The sequence below is a fragment of the Alosa alosa genome, chromosome 4 (genome assembly GCF_017589495.1).
Source record: "Alosa alosa isolate M-15738 ecotype Scorff River chromosome 4, AALO_Geno_1.1, whole genome shotgun sequence".
Lineage (NCBI taxonomy): Eukaryota > Metazoa > Chordata > Actinopteri > Clupeiformes > Clupeidae > Alosa > Alosa alosa.
This window is the reverse complement of record NC_063192.1, coordinates 29,784,785-29,809,064: the sequence shown is the minus strand read 5'-3', so window position 1 is coordinate 29,809,064 and position 24,280 is coordinate 29,784,785. Positions and strand designations below refer to the sequence as shown.

General features: G+C 45.3%; 1 protein-coding gene across 1 annotated transcript in view; it reads left to right on the top strand.

Moving 5' to 3' along the window:
- The window catches only part of adcy6b (adenylate cyclase 6b), a 50,770-nt gene extending 26,735 nt beyond the window's left edge, over positions 1-24,035 (top strand). Inside the window, exons 4-24 of the mRNA XM_048240895.1 lie at positions 5,048-5,197; positions 7,652-7,773; positions 9,027-9,138; positions 9,303-9,430; positions 9,949-10,107; positions 11,359-11,500; positions 11,894-12,022; positions 12,871-12,899; positions 13,155-13,302; positions 13,467-13,564; positions 13,842-13,929; positions 14,126-14,242; positions 14,393-14,551; positions 14,768-14,943; positions 15,270-15,302; positions 15,408-15,434; positions 15,579-15,711; positions 16,673-16,936; positions 21,324-21,528; positions 21,722-21,846; positions 22,283-24,035. Coding sequence (XP_048096852.1) covers positions 5,048-5,197; positions 7,652-7,773; positions 9,027-9,138; positions 9,303-9,430; positions 9,949-10,107; positions 11,359-11,500; positions 11,894-12,022; positions 12,871-12,899; positions 13,155-13,302; positions 13,467-13,564; positions 13,842-13,929; positions 14,126-14,242; positions 14,393-14,551; positions 14,768-14,943; positions 15,270-15,302; positions 15,408-15,434; positions 15,579-15,711; positions 16,673-16,936; positions 21,324-21,528; positions 21,722-21,846; positions 22,283-22,408 — 2,670 coding nt within the window. The 3' untranslated portion in view covers positions 22,409-24,035. The remainder of the gene's footprint in view (positions 1-5,047; positions 5,198-7,651; positions 7,774-9,026; positions 9,139-9,302; positions 9,431-9,948; positions 10,108-11,358; positions 11,501-11,893; positions 12,023-12,870; positions 12,900-13,154; positions 13,303-13,466; positions 13,565-13,841; positions 13,930-14,125; positions 14,243-14,392; positions 14,552-14,767; positions 14,944-15,269; positions 15,303-15,407; positions 15,435-15,578; positions 15,712-16,672; positions 16,937-21,323; positions 21,529-21,721; positions 21,847-22,282) is intronic.
- The last annotated feature ends 245 nt before the right edge of the window (positions 24,036-24,280 follow it).

Sequence of the window (24,280 nt, the reverse complement as noted above, 5' to 3'; positions counted from 1 at the left end):
GCTAGGGAGTGTGGCAGCAGAGGCGCAGGCAGGCGCTCGCTTGTTTAAACACGGCCACGGTAGTCTGTGGGGTGACTTGGGGGGGGAAGAGGCTCCTCGGGGCCACTGGGAGACGGCCGAAACCGACCGCAGGGCTGATTGAGTGGCCGGGTGACTTGAGCGCAGCAGGTGGGCTTGTTTATGAGAGAGTCCATCCATCACGGGCGTACGGATAATGACAGCTGTTCAACACTCAAGTGATCTGATCAAATTAAGATGGATCTCTCCAGCCCATAGCCTTGTCTGGTCACACTAGGCTGTGTGTGTGTGTAGCTTTGGTTAGTGCCACAAGCTCTGCAAACATCCGTGAGATGCTGTTTGTGTCATTTACACTCATTAGATAGAGCAGCTAAGCCATCAACTCAACATGTTAGCAAGTTATTACCAAAAATGTTTTATGAATATGAATTTATGCTGAAGCTGACATTGATCTAATGAAAATAAAGAAAGGGTCAAATTAACTATACAGTCATAAAGAAATGTAAAGTATTCCTGGACCTAGAATAGTATTGGACTAATAATTATTCTACTAACATGGCACTATATTATGTCCATTTGATAGTGTACAATGTATGTTTGTACCGGTATATATTTGTTTGTTAATCTTGGATACATACTGTATCTATTTGCCATATATTGTACTCCAAGCATTCTCTATGTAAACCTTGTGTTTAAATGCTCTGCTTTGGCATTACAAAAATATTTTTTATGCAAATAAAACTCACTTGAATTGAATTGAATATGTATGAATATGTAAATAGCATTTCAAGAGCAACAAATTCAGTCCCCTCAAACCACATGATTTGTTTTTTATACCGGTATTTATTCTGAAAAATAACATAAATAAAAATAATGTAATGAAATAAATAGATAAGTTATAGTAGCTTATGGTAGATACATTTGGTAGTAAGAAATACTGACATAGTGTTTAATAAGTTCTATGAACTTTATGTGTGCATGATGCAGAGTTTACAGAAATGCGTGTCAACACATATCATAAGAATAAATTATGTTTTTAAAACTGTATTTTAAGTGGCTCTATAAGTGTGAACATTATCATGTGTGTATGAAAATGGCTTGTGAATATCAGCCTGAAGGAAAAACTTCTGTTATGAAAACATCTCTCTCACTCTCTCTCTTTCCCTCTCTCTCTTTCCCTCTCTCTCTTTCCCTCTCTCCCTCCCTCTCTCTCCCTCACTCTCTCTCTCCCTCTCTCTCCCTCACGCTCTCTCCCTCACTCTCACTCTCTCTCTCTGTTTCCCTCTCTCCCTCACTCTCTCTCTCCCTCTCTCTCCCTCACGCTCTCTCCCTCACTCTCACTCTCTCTCTCTCTCTCTCCCTCCTCTCCCTCACTCTCTCTCTCTCTCTCCCTCCTCTCTCTCCCTCTCTCTCCCTCACTCTCTCTCCCTCCCTCTCTCTCCCTCACTCTCTCTCTCCTCTCTCTCCCTCACGCTCTCTCCCTCTCTCTCTCTCTCTCTCTCTCCTCTCTCTCTCCCTCATTTTCCCTCTTTCTCTCTCCCTCTCTCTCCCTCTCACTCTGTATCTTTCTCACTATCTCTCTCTCTCTGTCTCCCACTCTCTCACACACTCACCTTCTCTCTCACTCTATATCTCTCTGACACACACTGGTTCTCTTTCTCTCTCACACACACACACACACACACACACTCTCTCTCTGACTCCGTGTCTGTGTGAGTCTGTGCACTAATAGTATCACTGTTGGAATACACTAGAGTTCTTTTAGCGTGAAATTCCCCCTACACCTCTTACAACTAAAAGAGTCCAAATATGGACATTGTGATATCATATAATTTTGTTTTGTATACCTGATTATGAATGTAGATATGACAGAACAAGTGGTGTGTCATGACCCTTGGTCTCACAGTGGCAGGCAGTGCAGAGGTAGTGATGGTCACAATAGGGGAATATTGGTTCATTTTCACACCTGCATAGGTGAGCGTAATATAGTGAGCCACCCATCCCTTCTCTCTCACTTTTCTTGCTCACACTTGAACCATAGTCATACCCATTTTTTTTCCAAAGAGGTAAGAGGTTGTGAATGTCAGGCTGAAGGAGGAATGCCTCCTGTTATGGAAACATGTGTGTGTGTGTGTGTGTGTGTGTGTGTGTGTGTGTGTGTGTGTGTGTGTGTACAGTATAAACAATAATCACCATCTTACTCAAGTAAACAAGCTGTTCTACCTCCTGCTGCAGCTCAGAGATCATTCCTTTACCCATGACATTAAAGCTTCAGAAACACTGGAATTGAATTACAATAGTAATAGTAATAATACATTGAAATACAATAGTAATGGTAATAATACATTGAATTACAATAGTACACTGCTTTGCTATCTTTGTCTCTCTCATGAACGATAGAGAGAGAGGGAGGGAGGGAGGGAGAGAGAACGAGAGAGAACGAGAGCACCCACACAGGTTTGTCCACATACTATCTCTGTGCTGTGGATGTTGGTCCTGATGTTGAGATAAGCTGGAATGTGAGATCTTTGAGGGAGAGGGCCCACTCTGTCTGGCCTGCTAATAACTGTGTCCAATGGAAGCCACGCTACAGCGGGCAGATGCCGCTGATTAAGCACGCAGGCGGGCGGGCGGGCGGGCGGGCGGGTAGGTCGGTCAGTGCCCGGGGATGACAGAGCCCAGGAGCTGGAGCTGGAGGGGGCAGGGGGCAGCAGCAACTGGCTCTCGCTCCATCCATTGGGGTGACTTCAATGAGACTGAGCTCTCCACAGGGCTGCTATGCTCTCTTGCTCCATCCATTGGGGTGACTTCAATGAGACTGAGCTCTCCACAGGGCTGCTATGCTTTCTTGTCACACCATCTTCTTTTTACTTTCATTCTTTCTTTCTTTCTCTGTTCTCTCTCTCTCTCTTTGTTTGTCTCACAAACCCACACGCACATACTCTACATGTGCGGCTGTACACACACACACACACACACACACACACACTTTCTGTATGTCTCTCTCAAGTTTACATGACGTGTAATCCAGGGCAGAGTGGGATGAAGTGACTGATATATATATATGGAGTGGGTGAGGATCAAATGGAAACGCAAAAAAAGGCTCAAGCAGTAGGGTGTGTGTCTATTCAGTGGAGGATTGTGTTGCTACATGTGTGTCTGTGTAGGGTGATAAAGGGTATTAAAGTAACAATGAGAAGATGAAAGCAACATGGAAGAAATTGATACTGGTGTAATTTTTATTTCTTTTTCGTAGTGCTTGAAAGAATGCTTTATTGGGTCATGGGATCCGTCATGCTGGATAGATGAGAAAAGGACTCTTACACAATGGATGTCTGACTTTCATTTCTCCCTCAGAGGCCTTTCTGTGATCTCTTTCCATTTCTTTTTATGTGTGTTTGTGTGTGTGTCTGTGTGTTTGTGTTTGAGTGTATGCATCAGCGTTTGCATGTGCGTGTGTATATGCTTGCTGGAAGACCTGTGTGTGTGTGTGTGTGTGTGTGTCAGTGTTTGTATTTGTGTTTGTGTACATGCATCAGTGTTTGCATGTGCATTTGTTGTGTGTGTGTGTGTGTGTGTGTGTGTGTGTGTGTGTGTGTGTGTGTGTGCGTGTGTGTGTCCTTTTGCTGTGCATGATTGATTCTGGTCCCAGTGATTGAGAGCAGCCGCTGCATGTGGTCTGCGGGGAGTGCGAGTGCGAGCGTGAGCGTGATCCGCGCCCTGTCCTCGGCCCAGCGGGAGCCGCCCGGAGTTTAGGCTTCAACCCCAGGCCACGCGCAGCGAGCCAATCAGTACAGGAAACAGCAGCGCGTCCACTGGGGGTCAGAGGTGACCAGAGTTTCCCAGGCTGTGGTGAAAGGACAAGAAAGGAAGGAGAAGGAGAGAGAGAGAGAGAGAGAGAGAGAGAGAGAGAGAGATAGAAAGAGTGAGAAAGAAAGAGAGAGGGGGAGGGAGGGGTAGGCCATGGCAGGATGTGTATTGTACACACTGCACAAATTTCAGTCAAGAGCTTTCGCTCTGAGACTGTCCAATTCGCTCTGAGACTGTCCGAGCAATTTGTTTACACATCGTAGGCAATGACAAGAGGGTCAGTGGCAGAGGTCAGGTGTTTCCAAGCGTGCCCACTTTAGACCTGACCACTTCACGGGCCACACCGCTCACTGCACCAACTCCTCTTTGCTAAAAGCACAGCACCTCGCTCGCTCGCTCACAAAAGCAGCACTCAGGAGACGAGAGAAGAGGAGAAGAGAAGAGAAGAGGAGAGAAGAGCGAGGGAGAAGAGAAGAGAGGAGAGAGGGAGAAAAGAAGAGCTGGAGGAGCTGTGACTGAGAGTGCGCGTTGTCTCTGCAATTGATTAATGCCGGCGCTGGCATCTGCGGAGTAGGTGTCATCCATTATTCCTTATGAAACGCTCGGTGTAGGCCCTTCATAAACATGAAACGAACTGCGCCCTTGTGCGCCGCTGAGTGGATTTATGAAGAGGCCTTCTCCCGTCATCTCCAGCCCGCGTCTTTAATTGATCGACCCCATCTATTATGGATGCTTTTCAGCCGAGAGAGCCGGCAGGCAGGTGCGTTTTGAGTTGGACGCGAGGCCTTGGGTAGCCCCAGAGAAGGCTCCTCTCCGCTCCTCTCCGCTCCTTTCCGTTCTGCCTCTGACTGACATGTGGTCCACCGGGAACCCGTCGGAACGAGAAGCGCCGGGCCACGGTGACAAATACAGCCCACGAGAAGGTGGCCATCTGTTGGAAAGATTAATGTGTCAGTTTCTCTAATGTCCCCTGTTTGGCCCATGCAAATTAACTGATTGTTTGGATCAAATGATCGCATTCTGTCAGTGTTCCTTACTTGTCTTTGCACATTTGAACATTTTCAAAAGGTCACTGTATTATCTCGGAAAATCTCTCTGTCTGTCTTGCCCTCTATTTTTTATCACATTTGGCAGATGTTTTGGTAAATGTCATTGCTTAAGTGTTGCTGTTTGACAGTCTCCCAATCCTCTCTCTCTGTGTGTGTTTGTGTCTCCGCAGTTAAGTGCCAACACTCTGATCTTCCTGTGCACCAACCTGATTGGGATCTGCACACACTACCCGGCCGAGGTGTCACAGAGGCAGGCCTTCAAAGAGACCCGGGGCTACATACAGGCCCGACTGCACCTACAGAGAGAGAACCAGCAACAGGTACACACACACACACACACACTCATACAAATATACATACCCATGCAGTACATAAATATACATGCACATACCTGCATATGTGGTACCATGTGCATACAGGTCTATGTGTGAAATTAAATCAGAATCAGAGTCAGAGTCAGTTGTATTGGCCAATTATACTTACGTACACAAGGAATTTGACTTCTTTAGGTGTTAACTCCTATATATTCAACAAATAGACATGTAGTAGTAACAAATAGACATGTAGTAGTAACTTTTACATTCAGTAAACAAATAGTAATAAAGATGCATACTGTACAATAGAGACAACAATATACATATAGGCACATATCAACATAATATACAAAAATACAAATATACAAATAAGACATAATAGCAAGACAAGTACACATGTAAGTGCATGTAAGGTGCAAAAATAATAGTGCCAATGTAATGTGCAAGATGCAAATTGGAATGATAAAGTATGTAATGTGTAGGAGAAGTGGGTGAATGGCCAAAGTGGGGATGACCCCACTTATCCGCAGTTCTGGAGGGTGATGGCAGTGGGAAAGAAGCTGTTCTTGTGTCTGGTTGTTTTTGTGTGCAGGGATTCTGTAGCGCCTGCCAGAGGGGAGGAGGGTAAAAGGGTGTGTGCAGGGTGTGTGCAGGGTGTGTGTGCAGGGTGTGTGCAGGGTGTGTGCAGGCAGGGTGTGTGCAGGGTGTGTGTGCAGGGTGTGTGTGCAGGGTTTGTGTGCAGGGTGTGTGCAGGCAGGGTGTGTGCAGACAGGGTGTGTGCAGGCAGGGTGTGTGCAGGCAGGGTGTGTGCAGGGGTGTGTGCAGGGTGTGTGTGTGGGGTCTTTAGTGATCTTCTCTGCGCGCTTCCTGGTCCTACTAGAGTACAAGTCGTGGAGGGGGGCAGGGGGCACCAATGATTTTTTTCAGCTGTCCGAATTGTGCATTGTAATCTGTGTTTGTCCTGTTTTGTGGCTGCCCCAAACCAAGCGGTGATGAATGTGCAGAAGATGGCCAACAGCTCTTGTGGTGGGCCACGGTTCTGCAGTTGTCGTAGGAAATGCATCCTCTGCTGAGCCTTTTTAAGGATGACGTTGATGTTGGACTTCCACCTTAGATCCTGGGAAATGATGGAGCCCAGGAACCTGAATGAGTCCACATTTGACACTGGGCTGTTGGGTATTGTGAGGGGGGCAGCACTGTGGGGTGCTTCCTAAAGTCCACCCCCATCTCCACACTCTTCAGAGTGTTTAGCTCTAGGTTGTGTTGACTGCACCAGAGCTCCAACTTATCAACCTCTTGCCGATATGACAACCTCTTGCAGACTCGTCAGTCACCATAGGATGAGTCCAATGACAGTGGTGTTGTCTGCAAATTTTAAGAGTTTGACAGCTGGGTCCTTGGAGGTACAGTCATTTGTGTAGAGGGAGAAGAGCAGTGGGGAAAGGACACACCCCTGTGGTACACCAGTGCTGGTTGTCCGTGCTCGTTGTCCAGATGTGACATCTCCCAGCCGCACATGCTGATTCCTGTCAGTCAGGAAGCTGGAGATCCATTGACAGATGACAGGAGATACAGTGAGCTGAGAGAATTTGGCGGTGAGGATTTTAGGTATGATGGTGTTGAATGCCGAGCTGAAGTCCACAAACAGGATCCTGACATACTGTAGATCCCTGGCTGGTCAAGGTGTTGTAGGATGAAGTGCAGCCCCATGTTCACTGCATCATCCACTGACCTGTTTGCCCTGTAGGCAAACTGCAGGGGGTCCAGCCGGTAACCTGTGATGTTTTTTTTTTTGTGATTAACTTTTTATTAGGTTTTTAGTAAACACAAAGACAAAACAAAAAACAAACAAACAAACAAAACCGTCATCCTCATAACATGAAGTCAGGGAATAGTACCTGTGATGTTTTTGAGGTGGGTCATCACCAGGCTTTAAAGGACTTCATGGTGACTGAAGTCAAGGCCACAGGTCTGTAGTCATTCAGTCCAGTCAGTGATGGAGGGTTTCTTGGGCACTGGGATGATGGTGAAGCTTTTGAAGCATGAGGGGACTTTGCATAGCTCCAGTGATCTGTTGAATATTTGTGCGAAGATTGGTGCTAGCTGGTCAGCACAGGCCCTTAGACAGGAGGGTGTTACACCATCAGGTGGCCATTAAACACTCATGACTCATGCACATAGAAATATAACTAGTTACATGTGATAATTGTCTGTGGTTTTATCTTAGATAGTTAGTTAGTTGTAATGAATTCATTATATACTGTAGGTTACTGAATGTATTTTTTTGTGTAATCAATCCTTAGTAACAGGCTGCAAATCAAGACAATTGAAAATCAATCATATTCTCACCTTGTTATTCTCTCTATCTGTTACAATACACACACACACACACACACACACACACACACACACACACACACACACACACACACACACACACACACTCCCCTGTCTCTTCAGGAACGCCTGCTGCTGTCAGTGTTGCCAAGGCATGTTGCCATGGAGATGAAGGCAGACATCAATGCCAAGAAGGAGCATATGATGTTTCACAAGATCTACATCCAGAAACACGACAATGTCAGGTAAACACACACACACACACACACACACACACACACACACACACACACACCACATAGTGATATCCTCTAGAGTGCCTGAGCCTGACTGGATTTATCTACAATGGACTGGATGTATGTTGACTGTCATTCCCACACGTAGGCGAGCTGAAGGGTCAGTGCAGGCTGGCCATAGGAGCATCTGTCAGAGTGATTATCTGTAGGTCAGGGTCCGGTGAAGGGGTTCCGTAGCCGGCGAGGCGCTGACTTTAGATGCGCTGAGAACACGCTGCTGCTCTGGCGGGTTCACAGCAGGTCGCGTACTGGAACCGTCTCATGGGAGAGTGCTTCCTGTTCTTTCTTCTCTCCCTCCTTCCCTCATTCTCCTCCCTCCTCTCTCTCTCTCTCTCTTTCTCTGTCTCACTCTTTCTCATTTTCTCTTGCACATCTCTCTCTCTCTGTGACATCTGTGACTCCAGCCTGAGGTCACGCTCGTAGCCTGTTCCAAGAGCACGTTTTTCCTGCTGGCTTTCCGGAAGAGTCCATGCCATATAGGAGCACCATTCTGACAGAATGCTTGTGAAGGTCCTGCCATTAAAAGCACTCCTAATCTAAGAAAAATTATGTTACATTCTCCACATACAACCAAGACACATCTATATGGGTCATGTTTACTGACCAGTAAATCCACAACTGTGTCCTCCCCTCCAAATTTACTGGGGTGGAAACAGCGCCATCTGTTGCTTAGGAATATTACACTGCTGTAAGAGAGACTCCAGCCTGTGGGAACAAATAGGGGTTAAACCAAAAGGCGAAGAACAAATTGAACTCGACCTTCTTACTTTAGTCAAAACAGCTCTGGCTTCTGTGAATGGAGTTGTATGTATGGGTGGAGTTATTCAAGGGTGTCCCTCCAGACACTAGAGAGGAGCATCTAAAAGAGGTCCACTTGAGTGCACGCGGCCATTTGTCCTAATCTAACATAATATGCCCGAATATGACCCACCTGCAGTGCATCACTTTAGACAGAATCAGAGCTGCGCAAATGGCTTTTATAGGGACTGTCTCAAATGGCAGCCAACCGAAGATGACCCAGACAATATTTGCAGAAATTATTGATTCCTGAACTCCTTTTCATTGTCTTTTGTCCATTTTCCCCTCTCTCCCTTTATATTTTCTTTCTTTCTTTCTTTCTTTCTATGTATTTATCTTTTTTTTTCCTTCTTTCTTTCTTTCTTTCTTTCTTTCTTTCCCTTTCTCTCCCTGTCTTCTCTCAGTATTCTATTTGCAGATATCGAGGGTTTCACCAGCCTGGCGTCTCAGTGCACAGCCCAGGAGCTAGTCATGACCCTCAACGAGCTCTTTGCCCGCTTTGACAAGCTGGCCTGGGTGAGTGTCTGGCACAAGCAGTCCTCGCTGTCATACGCCTGTGATTATGGCCTCAATAGAATCCCATTAGTTTTTCCATTAACCGTGACTCTCCTAATAAGTCACCCCTATGTGTTTGTGTGTGTGTGTGTGTGTGTGTGTGTGTGTGTGTGTTGCTCCTGTAGGAGAATCACTGTCTGAGGATTAAGATCCTGGGCGACTGCTACTACTGTGTGTCTGGACTCCCTGAACCCAGAGCGGACCATGCCCACTGTTGTGTGGAGATGGGAGTGGACATGATTGAAGCCATCTCGTAAGTCCTTTCTCTGTTTGTGTGTGTGTGTGTGTGTGTGTGTGTGCAGGTGTGTGTGTGTGTGTGTGTGTGTGTGTGTGTGTGTGTGTGTGTGTGTGTGTGTGTGTGTGTGTGTGTGTGTGCGTGCACGTGGATGGGTGTTTGTTTGTGTGTGCATGTATTATGTTAGTCTGTCTCTCTCTCTCTCTCTCTCTCTCTCTCTTTCACTCATCCACTCTCTCTCTCTCTCTCTCTCTCTCACTCATCCACTCTGTCTCTCTCTATCTGCTGCCCTTTATTCCCATATCTCTTTTTGTGTGCGATGTTCTTGTGAAAGCTCTGTACTTATAACACATTTGGGCATATTTGATTCCTTTATTTGCTGTGAGCCCCATGACATTTATTTTGCCATTTAAGTTCCCTATTCAGGGACATCTGGTTAAACAGGCTGTCAAATGAGGTCAGACTGCGTGCCCTGAGAGGGCTGCTGGACACTGTGCTGCCTACATCTCCTCCTCCTGCTTTGTCCCTGTGTGCAGGTTGGTCCGAGAGGTCACGGGGGTCAATGTCAACATGCGTGTGGGGATCCACAGCGGTCGCGTCCACTGCGGCGTGCTGGGCCTGCGCAAGTGGCAGTTTGACGTGTGGTCCAACGACGTCACGCTGGCCAACCAGATGGAGGCCGGCGGAAAGGCGGGGTGAGTGGACGCGCCCTGCGGAGAGTTCCTCCATCACACACACCTGGCCCCCGCGCCACGGCAACACAAACAAGCCCACGGTGGAATCACACAAGAAGCCACTAGTTTACTCACAGCTTATCTGCCACAGAGGAAAAGAACCAAAGGCAGGGATGACAGAGAAACATGTGAATAAATAATATATTTAGATACAATAATTATTTATTCACAGTAAATACCCAGGGAGCTAGCACACACCGTCTTCATAAAACTGGACTCGTCTCTATTTCACCGTGGGTTGGACTGCTTTTTGCACCTTGACACTCACTTTGCACCTTTTTGCACCATGACACTCACTGTCTTGAGCACCTTACCATGCACACAGGCCAGTCCCGGCCCTGTCACTGCAAGCGTCTCATCCTCAAGAACACTGTGGATTTTTTAAATTTAATTTATATAGTATATTTAGTATTTAGTTTTCTTATCTTCTACTGTCTCTATTGTACAGTGGAGTTATATGTATATACTTATATTTACCCTTTCTGCTGTAAGTGCATGTTGTGTGTGATGTCTGTAGGCTACTGAGACCTTGAAGTTCCCCTTGGGGATCAATAAAGTATCTATCTATCTATCTATCTATCTATCTATCTACCTTTCTTTACTCTGCCCAGTCAAGATTAAACATAGCAACATTTCGGCCACATGACACGCTGGCATGTTGGCAACGTGGGCAAAGTAAAGAAAGAGAAATAGAGACGAGTCCAGTTTTATGAAGACGGTGTGTGCTAGCTCCCTCATTACCCCTGAGTATTTACTATGGATTCTAAACAACCACACAAAAAGACTGGGAAGGTGCGTCCTTACAAACAAATCACTTCTAATAATTATTTATTATATGTATTACAAAAGCCTAACTACAGAATTAGTGTTTGTCCTATTTCTCTCTCCTCATATCCAGTGTGTATCAAATAATCTGCAATGAAAAGGATGATTATATTTAGTGCATCAGTGAATGTATGCAATTGGATGGGATGTAACGCAATTGTGTAATGCGAAGGCATCCTACTAACCAACTCAGGTGTATTGTAATATAATAACTAAAATACAGTTGTGGTGTCAATCAATCCAAATACTTCCCGACATCCAACCGTGACATGCTTCACACATGGGCTTTATTTGAAGCAGCACTGCTTGGCGGTGTGGTGCCAGAGTGCTGGTATGGCAGGGTGTGTCACAGGCGGGACTGAGAGGGTTGTGTTTCTCTGCTGGCAGGCGCATCCACATCACCAAGGCCACACTGCAGTACCTGAACGAAGACTACGAGGTGGAGCCGGGCTTCGGAGGAGAGAGAAACGCTTACCTCAAAGAGAACAACATTGAGACCTTCCTTGTGCTGGGCTGCAGCCAGAAAAGGGTTAGCAAAACACTGACACACATGCATGCGCGCACACACACGCACGCACGCACGCACACGTGCGCGCACACACACACACACACACACATATACACACACATGCACACACTTTTAGAGGTCATGCTATATTTATATAGTCTTTTATTAATATTTAATGTATTTTATATCTGTCCAGGGTAATCACTTTGAGATTCTTATCTGTTTGAAGTCAGTCCATGCCCAGTAGCCATGTTTTTAGTACTGAACAAAATAAGGTTTGATGCTAATGCTTTCTAGAAAGACAAAAGGATGACACACTCATGTAAAAAAAAATACATTCTTACATCAGTTTACCATGTTTCTCTCTTTCTCTCTTTCTTTCTCTCTCTCCCCCTCTCTGTGCGTGTGCTACAGAAAGAGGAGAAGGCCATGATGGCAAAGCTGCAGAGGGCCCGGGCGAACTCGGGTGAGGGGCTGATGCCCCGCTGGGTGCCTGACAGATCGTTCTCCAGAACCAAAGACTCCAAAGTTTACAGGCAGATGGTGAGACAACACCGTCCACACTCTCAACAGCCTCAGCGGCCCTCACTAGCCTGTCTGTGCCTGTGTCTGTGCCTATGTCGTTCCTTCCCTTCACTAGCCTGTCTGTGCCTGTGCCTTCACTTCACTAGCCATGTCTGTGTCCTCCCCTCCACTCAATAGCACTGTCTGTGTCTGTGTCCTTCCCTCACTAGCCCTGTCTGTGTCTGTGTCCTTCACACACTAGCCCTGTCTGTGTCTGTGTCTGTGCCCTCCCCTCTCTTCCCGCAGCTGAGGCGATATTTTTGGAAGTAGTACAGAAAGAAATGATGGAGATGTTTCATATTCACTGTGTAGAATATTGATCAGTGATGAAATGGAAAATGCACTGAACTGGAAGGAGGTTTTGAAATGGTCTTCTGATTTGCCCTTCATTATTCTGGGTTCAGGCTCCCGAGCCAAATATGATGCCCTCCTTCGGTTCCATTCACAGTTGTTTTGCTCCGGTGGTGTTTGAAAGGCTTAGTCACACATTTACACACTCTTGCAAATCTGCTTGCACAGAGCATCCCTCTCATTCTCTCCCTCCCTCTTTCTTTTACTCTCTCGATCACCATGTTTTTTTCTGTCTGGTCCACTCTCTTTCTCACCCCCGTCTCATCCTCCTCTTCTTTCACTCCTTCCTGTCTCCCGGAGGAGTGTGTGTGTCCAGGGGGAGTAGGTACGATGTGTAATTTGAAGCCTTGGAGCCTTAATTAAAACATCACTGTATCCGCGAGGGCTTAGCAGCTGCAGATGGGCTGTGTGTGTCTGTCTGAGTGCCGTCCCTTGTCTGGGTGCTAATCTTCCCTTGTCCTGTCGTCTGTTCCCAGGGCATTGACGAGGCCTCCAGCAAAGACAAGTGAGTATTGCTTTCACAAAAGCTACAATCCAGGCCCTTTCTGTCTGCGCTGTCCACCAGCTATTATTGAGTTACCACCACGCAATTCTCATGGACTCCCCAGACTAAGTATAGATGCGTGGCGGCCACAGGTTGTTTTTTTTTTATTATAAAAAGGGTGCACTGTCTGTCTCCAGCCTTTTGTGAAGTAGGCCATCTGAGGTTTTGTCCTGCATCTCTTTCCCTTCCCCTTACTCTTCCCACGGTCCGTGCTAGCCGGTGCACTCAGGAGACCCTGAACCCCGAGGACGAGGTGGATGAGTTTCTGGGACGTGCCATCGACGCCCGGTCCATCGACCAGCTCCGCAAAGACCATGTGAAGAAGTTCCTGCTCACCTTTCAGACGTCCACCCTAGAGAAAAAGGTACACACTGCTCCACTTCCTCCTCCGCTGCTAGGTAACGGGGTTAAGACTCGACTGAGTGCTTCAGGAGCTGACTTAGCCACCCAGTGGCTGAAATATGTCACTGCATGCTGCTCATCTTAAGTCTCAAAGCATTTTATCTCTATTTCATCTGTGTCCCTCAGTACTCCAAAAAAGTGGATGATCGATTTGGAGGATACGTAGCCTGCACTCTCGTGGTTTTCTGCCTCATCTGTTGCATTCAGATCATCATCTTCCCTCAGTGAGTTTACACACATACACACACACACACACACACACACACAAACACATACACACACAAACACATAATCACAAATACTCACCCAAGGACCGCACAAGAGCAGATGAGCAGCTTATTGTTGTTGATAGACGTGTTATATTTTCTACATTAAGGTAGCAAAGCAAAAAAGGAATGCGTATTTTAGTAGCGAGCTGAACATATTGATAATGGCAGATGAGAATAATCAGTCTCACTGAAAAAAAATATGTCTTAACCAGAGCTTTGCTTTTACCCGCAGTACACCCCTCATGTTGGGGATCTTCATCAGCATCTTCGTCATCCTCGTCCATATCCTCTTCATCTGTTCCATCTACTCCTGTGTTAAGGTAGGTCAAGACAGCCTCCGTTCAGCTGTAGCCAAGCAACTGTTTGAGGTCTGATTCATTTACCATTGAGTCATCTGATGTTGGATAAAGTTTAGAAAATACGTCAAAATAATTTCCCTCCATGCTGCTCTCTCTCTCTCTCTGCCTCTCTCTCTCTCTCTGTGTCTCTGTCTCCCTCTCTCCCTCATTACTGCAGCTCTTTCCAGTAGCCTTGCAGACTGTGTCGAAGAGAATAGTGGAGTCGCGCACCAACAGCACCCTCGTGGGAGTCCTCACCATCGTCCTTGTGTTTATCTCAGCCTTCGTAAACATGGTGGGCCCTGCCTCCCTCCCTAACTCAGTCCTAATTATTTGCATGATGTCCTCAATCACAGTGTGTGTGTGTGTGTGTGTGTGTGTGTGTGTGTGTGCACATGTGGATTGTGACTCTTCCATGCTGAGAACTCATCTCATGTCTCGGCAGTTTACCTGTGATAAAGAGGACCTGGAAGGTTGTGTGTCTCGAGAGATCAATGCCTCTGTGAGCTCCATGAATCTGTGCCTCCTTCATGACCTTTCGCTTGCTGCCCACGATAAGCTGGCCCTGTGCCCTGGACAAGACTACCCCTGCCCCTTCCCAGAGGTAAGTAAGCGTGTGAATCGTATTTGAAAGTCAAGCAGAAATCCAGGCATGGCATTAAATGCACATTGTTTTAAGATGTTTTGTGTGCATGTATGTATCATGTACAGTATGTGTGTAGGTGAGGTGATATGAACTGTATTGATGTCTGCATGTGTGTTTACATATGTGCATATGCATTTATATGGCTGTTGTTAACCATCTCTGATTCCCCTGCAGTACTTTACCTATAGTGTGCTCCTGAGCCTGCTGGCCAGTTCCATGTTCCTGCACATCAGCAGCATTGGCAAGCTGGCCCTCATGCTCTTCATCCAGCTCCTCTTCATCCTGCTGGTGGAGTGGCCACAGGTGACGCTGTTTGACAACGCGGACCTGCTGCTCACCACCAACACCCTGTGAGTCCCTTACCACCCAGAGTGCTAGCTCTCTGTGGCGCTACGCTAGCTTGAGTCCCTTACCACCCAGAGTGCTAGCTCTCTGTGGCGCTACGCTAGCTTGAGTCCCTTACCACCCAGAGTGCTAGCTCTCTGTGGCGCTACGCTAGCTATGATATCTGGCCTTACTCACTGCTCATGCATGCCCAGACACAGTGCCTGAGTCTTATCGCCCCGACACAGGGTCATGTTAGTCGCATAACCTTGGAGGTGATAATCGTTTCCTAAATGGGAGCTTGGTCTCCAGATAACAACCAGAGGAAGTCAGTTTCTCTTTGTTATTTCAGGTCCGAGGGGGCTTTGAATGGAACTCTTATGTGGTAAGTGAAAGATTTTTGTTTATCACAGTGTAAACTGTTAACATTTTCTTTATGCATTCTGGTATAACATATGGAAGTTATATGGATGTTTCTTTTTTGATTTAGGACCAGTTTCAATGGAACAGACAGTTGGTGAGTTTATGCTCCAGATTTAAAACACTGTGCTGTGGCTATATTTCACCATCCATAATAAAGATTGAACAGCCATTCAGTCATTGGCCAGTGTCACTGATATGATTACCTCCTCTAATGATTTTTCTACCTCTCTCTTCATAGTGATAAGACAGTGACCAAAGTGCCCCTGCGGGTGATCACCCCCATAATCCTGACGGTGTTTGTGCTGGCACTGTACCTGCATGCCCAGCAGGTGGAGTCCACCGCACGTCTGGACTTCCTGTGGAAGCTTCAGGTAGGCTACGCGCCACAGTTCAAGAGTCCCGATCTGGTCACACCCAAACAAATACCTTGCCCTTCTCCAAAGCTTTTGTCGCCTTAGTCATGCTGGAAGCCCACTGACCTCAGATCAGAACGGGCGGGCTTCAGACAGCCCACCCTTGCAGCACGAGTGGCACTGACTCTGCAGTTGTGTCTGTCTCCCCTCCCTACTGTCTAGACTAGCCTGCTGTACAGTAGGTGATGGATGGCTGTCCCTACATCCTTTAGCCAAGAGCAATCTCTTAGAGTAGTCGTGGCCCCTGAGCACAGACAGACAGTTCAGCAGTCCTGTAGAGAGAGAGAGAGAGTACTGCAGAAAAAGAAAATAAACTACAAAGTAGGGCACGCAGTCACTCTTAATTACCCTTGCACTCAGTCCGAGAGTTCTGAAGGACACAGGCCTGCGAATGCTATTGCCAGCGCATCATCACTATCACAGCGCTTGAAATATTTGTAAATAGCCAGAGAGTGTAACATTAAAGGCCCAATCCACGATTTTAGTCCACTCCTTGCCAAATTCAGCAACTTGCTTCAGCACTGAAGGGAGTGTATAAGTAAGTATAAGTATAACCATATATACTCTTTTGATCCCATGAGGGAAATTTGGCATTTATCCCAATCCGTGAATTAGTGAAACACACTCAGCACACAGTGAGGTGAAGTACACACTAATCCCGGCGCAGTGAGCTGCCTGCAACAACAGCGGCGCTCGGGGAGCAGTGAACCGGCTTACAAGTCCGAAGCGCTAACCAGTAGGCCACGGCTGCCCCACAAAAAAAGTGGTGTCATTTGATTTGCGGTTGAAGGCAAATTTTAACAATGTTTCGCCTGAATCATGCAGTGGACCTTTATGCAGAGTCCTGTTGGTAACCCTCCAATAAGGTTGAGTTGTTTTGACATGTCTGCTACATGTCTGTGTCTCCCTCCCCCCTCAGGCCACAGAGGAGAAGGAAGAGATGGAGGAGCTGCAGGCCTACAACCGCCGGCTCCTGCACAACATCCTGCCCAAGGACGTGGCGGCGCACTTCCTGCAACGGGAGCGGCGTAACGACGAGCTCTACTACCAGTCGTGCGAGTGCGTGGCCGTCATGTTCGCCTCCATCAGCAACTTCTCCGAGTTCTACGTGGAGCTGGAGGCCAACAACGAGGGCGTCGAGTGCCTGAGGCTGCTCAATGAGATCATCGCCGACTTCGATGAGGTGAGGCAGGGAGAGGGAAGAGAGGAACCCTATCATGGGTCAGAGGAGCCATTGGTTCACAAGGAGAGCATTGTCCTGAGATGAAACATCTCACCACAACTTTACTTTGATAATGTTGTTTTGATTATGGTGTCACATAGTAGGACTCTGCTGCTTGGAATAATGTGCTCACCTCTTAGGTATTCAACACTCATAGTGTAAGTCTATCTATACTTGAAGAAGAGCTTCTCACCTGGTCTTCCACCTCATGCATGCTAACCACGGGGACAGAACAGAACACTCCATGGCCCAGTAGCAGTGGTTCTCTTCATCTAGACCAGCGGTTCCCAAACTTTTTTCCCCGCGGACCACCTTCTACATCCTGACTCGGCTCGCGTATCCCCACCATCCAACACATAAAAAAGAAACTCATTCTATTGACGCATTCCAGGCATCGTTGTTTAATTAGCCGCCCTACATGATAACATAATCAAAATGTGCAACTGGTTTATGATGGTTAACTCTCACGTTAAAAAAAAAAAAAACAGTGTGGAGAACCACATTAGACTGGTTAGATAGCATCTCACTGCAGACCACGCCATTTTGTCCAAACACCCCAACCTTTTCGCAATTTTGACCAATTATCGTAGTTTCACCGTGAAATTTCACCTACCTCAACTGTCCCTCGTGCAGAATATTGAGCCAGATGGCACACTTACTTCTGCACCTTCTGCATATGACATTTATTGATGACAATAAATAGAAGGCTAACGTTAATGATCTGCTTACTTGCATCTCTCAACCTGGTATTGCTAACCTACCTAGGCTATGAAAGTAAGTTAATTAAGGCCTACTTGGTTTACTGACATTTGAGTAGGCTATGCAACCCATTGGCAAACGTTTACCTGGATATGTCCTTTTAGCTTATGTCATGTTTGCTAGCTTGTGGGCTTAGTTTGAGTAGTGCTACCAAAATCATAGAAATTAATAAAATTGCAAGACATTTACAGTACCTCTTCTATGATCCAAGAATGATTTCATTCGAGTTGTTTTTTTTTTATTTATTTTAACTAATGACATAGAAGACATTCCCAATTGCATCCACATATCGTAATGCACTATGCAAAAAGTGATTTACATTCGTAGCCGAACACAGTGAGATGCAAGCCTTCCAATCCACTCAGAAATGTAATTAGGCTACTCTCACGCCCTTAAAGGGGCAGGCAGTCAATTAGGCATTACACCACCAATGTAATGACATTAAAAAAGTGTAGTCAAATAGTTTACATCAATATGAAATTACTAGATACTTACTTGGCTATTAGTAATTATGCAGGCCACAGACTATGAATTATTAAAAAGATATGAACTTAATATGAATTACAAAATATATGAATGTATTGAAACATATGACATGATGCCATCTCTTTAGGTGACTGTCTTTTTGGACAGTTCTACGAAAGGTTATACTGCTTTGTGAATTTCCTCAGTCAAAGCATTTTCACAAATAAAGTAGGCCTACTTTGATTTTCTGTAATCCTTAATGTTTACCTTTGATTATCCTTTTTTAATAAGCATCAAGATTATCAGTGAGATTTTGGTCTTACTAACCTTAATTGCCCTAAATTAAAAAAAAAAAAAAATCGCAACTATTTGTGCAATTTTCACTTCCTCCCACAATTTCTCCACAAGAAACAGCTTAAAACACCGCAACTTCCATCCAGGCATTTTAGGTCGAAACAGTCTCAAAAAACTTCGTGAAATCCTGGAGGGACTGATTTTCTACCTATCCCTTACTGCCACTGGGAAAAGAAAAACTGACAACCAACAGGAACCAAACCTTTTTTTTTTTTTTTATGCCCAGTCCACGTGAAGCCTAGGGCTATATGCCTCATCATACTTTTGTTTTCTTCGCACAGTCTTTTCTGTCTTGTTCTTTCTTTTATCCCCCTGCGCTCCATCTCCACCTTCATTAGTCTGCCCCCCATCCCATTTGACTGAGTTTTATTTTGGAGCTACGCTAGGGTGCATCATTTGCCCCACTTTTTTCAGTTTTTTTGAAAATCAATCTGTACCTAGAATAGATTTTTTACACTAACTAAATTAAACTTCCATGAGAAATTTTATAAAATTCTATTGATATCTAAAGGGGGGGTCCACCGAAGCTTCTGAAGTTTCAACTAACAACGGACATACAAATATAATTTTTATCTTAAATAATGGCAAAAATAATAGATCTAGTCAAAGAAAGTTGAATATAAGTTGAATATAAATATGTACATTGCGCATCATTTGGTGCCAGCTGTGTGTCTCTATCTTTATTACTTCCTGAGATATGGCAGTTGTCATTTCACATGGATTTTCCATAATAACAGCATGAAAGTAAGCTATCAATAAAATCTTAAATTATATTCCATTTAACATTACCCTATTCTAGAACTATGAACACCTTACATTTCAAAGTGTAAGACAAACTGTAAACCTCCTCCTACAAACATATTATATGACTGAGCAAAATGGGTAATCCATGAATAGATAGAACATACATAATTCTTAATAACTAACCACCATATGATGTTGATGTTTTAACATCAAAGAACACACTCTTTACATGTTTCCCTTCCTCTTCCTCAGGTTTGGTGTTTTCTCTCTGTGCAGAACATTCTGGTAATGTTCTTAAGCCTCTTCACAGAGCCTAGTCTGTGCTGAGCTCACATTCGCCCGTCATTGACCACATTCATGGACTCCAAGTGAATCAAGGCCTCCTTGTAGGCTGGGTGAGCAGGCCAGGTTGAGATGTCAGTGGGAGGGAAAGCAGGGTCCAGCTGCAGAAGATGAAAGATATACCACAAATCAGGTCCCAGGTTTGCTAGTGTCGTCTTTTTGGGTTATCTTTCCTGGAAATTTGGGCTTGCCGAAACCTGAGCCATATCTGTCATTTGGACATGTGGAGGGAGGTAGATGGTTTGACAGCAGGCAAGCTGGTGGCCAGGGATTTCTTGTGCTGAAACTACCACTGGTGTCTCTGAAAGGCCTTCATTGCACTCTTGAAGATCACTGCTGAAACATGTGAATACCAAGCAAATTCTTGAAGAACTGCAGGTCGTTCCATGATCGTCAACAGCCACTGAACACTGCAACCACCAAGATGAGGCCTTGATTCACTAAGAGTCCATGCATGTGGTCAATGACAGGCAGAGCGTAATGTGAAGCTCAGCACAGACTACATAGGCTCTGCAAGAGGAGAAGAACTACCAGAATGTTCTGCAGGTGGTGGAAGCAGACAGAAAGAAAACACCAAACCTGAGGAAGAGGAAGGGAAACATGTAAAGAGTGTGTGCTTTGTAGCGGTTCGGACTTGTAACGGAGGGTTGCGGTTCAAACCCGACCAGTAGGCACGGCTGAAGTCACCTACTGTAACCCCCCTACTGGCACCTACTGTAACCCCTCACTGCTCCCCGGCGCCGCTGTTGTAGCAGGCAGCTCACTGCGCCCGGGATTAGTGTGTGCTTCACCTCACTGTGTGTTCACTGTGTGCTGAGTGTGTTTCACTAATTCACAGTTGGGATAAATGCAGAGACCAAATTTCCCTCACGAGATCAAAAGAGTATATATACTTATAAGGATTTTCATATAAGACCATGACTGGACTACCTTCACATCTGCTTTTTATAGATATTGGGACATATCGCTACGCTAAAAATAGGGGGAAAATGCAATATTTTAGAAACCAATGAAGCTAGAGATATCAGACTGGTACCAAAAGATGTGCAATAGCCACGTTTATATTCAACTTTCATTGACACTGTAGGCCTAAATGCATTATTTTGGAAGTTATTTTACGAAAAACTGATTTTTTTCAGAGCGGGGATACAGGCTCTGCTAAGAAGCAACTTTAGAGGCTTGGTGGACCCCTTAGATACTATTCAATCCAGCTAATATTTTACACATTTTCTTTTCATTAGTATTGTCACATTTTAAAATTGGGTACAAGTTGAATTTCCAAAATTGGGGCAAATGATGCACCCTAAGCTACGCAGTGTTCACACTCTTCATACTCTACGCACTCTTGTTGAGTAAAGAGTTTGTGAGATATTTCACCAAAATAATGGGTGTGCAGAATGCAAATTCAGAATGATTCAAATTTCATGTAAGTTCAATGTTAATTTCCTCGCAAACCGTTTATCACAACAACTTAGCGCTAATGTCATTGGAAAGCACCATTTCCAGTCGTTCACGGGCTATGCATGGGATATATGTGTGATGAGTCAGTCAGCCACATATTAGGTGGGGCAGAAGACACATTTGGGGGGGTCATTGCCCCTCCTAACCCCATTCTAAATCCAGCCATGTTCTCTACACTGACCTGTGGACATGACCCATCCCTGTGCTCCTCTGTCCCCTGCAGATCATCAGCGAGGACAGGTTCAGGCAGCTGGAGAAGATCAAGACTATCGGCAGCACCTACATGGCGGCGTCCGGCCTCAATGACTCCACGTATGACCGGGAGGGCCGCTCCCACATCCTCGCCCTGGCTGACTACGCCATGCGGCTGCGCAAGCAGATGGCGCACATTAACGAGCACTCCTTCAACAACTTCCAGATGAAGATAGGTCAGTAGAATAAACGTGTGCATGTCCAGCTGAATGATGATAAGATTATGGATCTGTGGAGCCATCACATGACTCCCATGTAGCGGTCAAATTGTAAGCCATTCGTTTAAATGGATAATGCACAGAGATGAGGGTACTCATCTGTCATGGTTTTTAGATGCTTGTGTCAGCTGTGTGCTTATGCTGTCCGCAGGTCTGAACATCGGGCCAGTTGTGGCCGGGGTGATAGGTGCCCGTAAACCACAGTACGACATCTGGGGGAACACCGTGAATGTAGCCAGTCGCATGGACAGTACAGGAGTCCCAGATCGGATTCAGGTAGGTACCTCCACCAACACAAAATTGCTTTGATGATTATCATCATGTCACTCATTTGTCTGGACAAACATATATAACTCAAGTCTCTTCTGGACAAGCATCGTGAGTGTACTTCTATGAATAGATATTCTGTTAGAGAATAAAGGTTGTGAAAAGAAAGTGTAACACAGTCATTTCTAGGCAGCATCTGCCTTTATGTTCCGCCAGTGCTGCCATCTTCTGCACCTGAGGTGTTACTGCATCATACCAATCAGACAGACCTAATCATAAGGGATGTGGTGGACGTGGTTGTTGACTGAGGATATCTAATCATGACGGATGTGGTGGACGTGGTTGTTGACTGAGGAATAGAATAGCTTGATTATCCCACCGTTTCAGAGGCATCCTCACCCTCTGTAAGGTAATTTTAACAGTGAGCCTTTCTTCTTGCCCATAGGTCACCACAGACTTGTATAACGTGCTGGCCAGTAGAGGCTACACGCTGGAGTTCCGTGGAATGGTCAAGGTCAAAGGCAAGGGCGAGATGACCACCTATTTCCTCAACAGCGGCCCTGACAGTTAGCAGCAGGCCCAAACACCCCCACCCCTGTGAGGACACAACCAACCGAGGGCCGTCAACAGACAGGGCCGGCTGTGGGGCCGAGACCCCCACCGGAGGTCCGCTGTGGAGGAGGCGCAGTGGCGAGCGAACCCACTTGGCCTGAGGCGATCTTGTGTTCGTGTGTGGGTGGGTGTTTCTCTGTGTTACTTGTGTTGACATGTACCATGGAGGAGAAGGACTCTTCTCACCTCTAGGTGTACATACTTTGTAGCCACTTGAAGAAGGAGACTGATGACCAGTTGCCTTAGAAGGAATTGACTGTACAGAAGTCTGGATACACTATTTATTTTGCCCAGATGGGATGTTAAGTATAAAAAATAAAAAATAAAACAAACAACAATGAATAGTAATATATATGCAAGGATGACATGAACTCTTGAAATATGGATGAATACGACCAAAGAAGAAATGTCTGATGAGGAACACTAAGTGCATACACCAACATGTTTGATTTTGTAAAGCAACTTGGAACAAATGTCAGTTGTGTCGGCGTTTTCTCCTTTTTTGTCTATTTGGTTTTGCCATCTTATGCCATGTTCCTGGATAGGCACAACTTTGCTCTGTTTGTTCTATTGTACGTGTGATGTGAAGGAGTACAAAAGACATCTTGAAATAAGCGGACAGCCTTAGAGACCAAAAGCAACCTTTTATTATTGAAGTATGTGATCAGTTATAGACTTTTTTCTCCTTTGAAGAAGTATTTTTTTTTCGTACAACTGATGTGAATGAAGGACAAACTGTGGCATTGAATTCCACAGGACTGCAGATTGTGCTTCTAAAAAAAAATTGTCTTGTGTGTTTTGTGTGTGTGTGTGTGTGTGTGTGTGTGTGTGTGCGCGTGTGTGTTATGTTTGTGTTTAAGTGGGACTGATAAATATTGAAGGATGGGTGAGTGCTTATACTGTGCTTAATGTAGAGAGGGTTAACTCTTCACTGTGAGGTACAGTATGCCATGAAAATGACTTTCTTGCCAAATGAACTACTGCAATATCCAGTATTAAACTATTAAATATCCAGTATTTTGGATATGTGTGCCCATTCCTCTCTCTCCCAGCTGTATCCATTGGTTATGCAGAGTTTTATTGTACTGTAGGTATGGTAATGCCGCATTCCACCAGAAGTGAGATGATCTTAGAATACTTTTATATACCAACACAGTCTGGTCTTCTAATTGGTCACGTTGGAATCCTCCACCCCCAGTCTCGGCCATAGATGTGTTGTAGTCAGTGCCACTGATTGTCACTTCCTGATAACCACTGTCTCCAATAGACTTCACAGCAGTGTGCAACAGTATGCCTTCAAAGTGTCTATTGTCTGTACCCATTAACTACTGTTTCACTAAAGAGTACTGGCGCTGTAGCAAGGTTTGTTTTTACCCTCCCACAGTTTCATATGAATGTAGGAAATAGTCTCCATTGCTTCATGCTGTTGCAGGTGATCCCATCACACAATTTGCCAGTGAGGATTGTTCTGTTTTCGGTTGTTGTTATTTTTTAATGGCGCAGGGGCAAAGCATGAGGAGTGCTTTATACATTAAAGAACAACTTTTGTGTTGAAAGAATAAAATCCATTAAATCCCATTCATAAATGCTGTCTTCAGAAACAGTTATTGGTACTCCGCAGGATCAGTGATGAGCAATGAGCAGTGAGCAATGATTATTATTCATTATTCAATTTCAAGAATTAACATTAAAAAGAAACATCAAATAGAAACCAATTAATGTGACATGACAAGAAGACAATAAAATTCAAACTGGACCTGGGGAAATTCAGTGGTATCTAATGCAAGTCACTGAAAATGTACCACATCTCAGGTTTTCATTGTTATGTCAC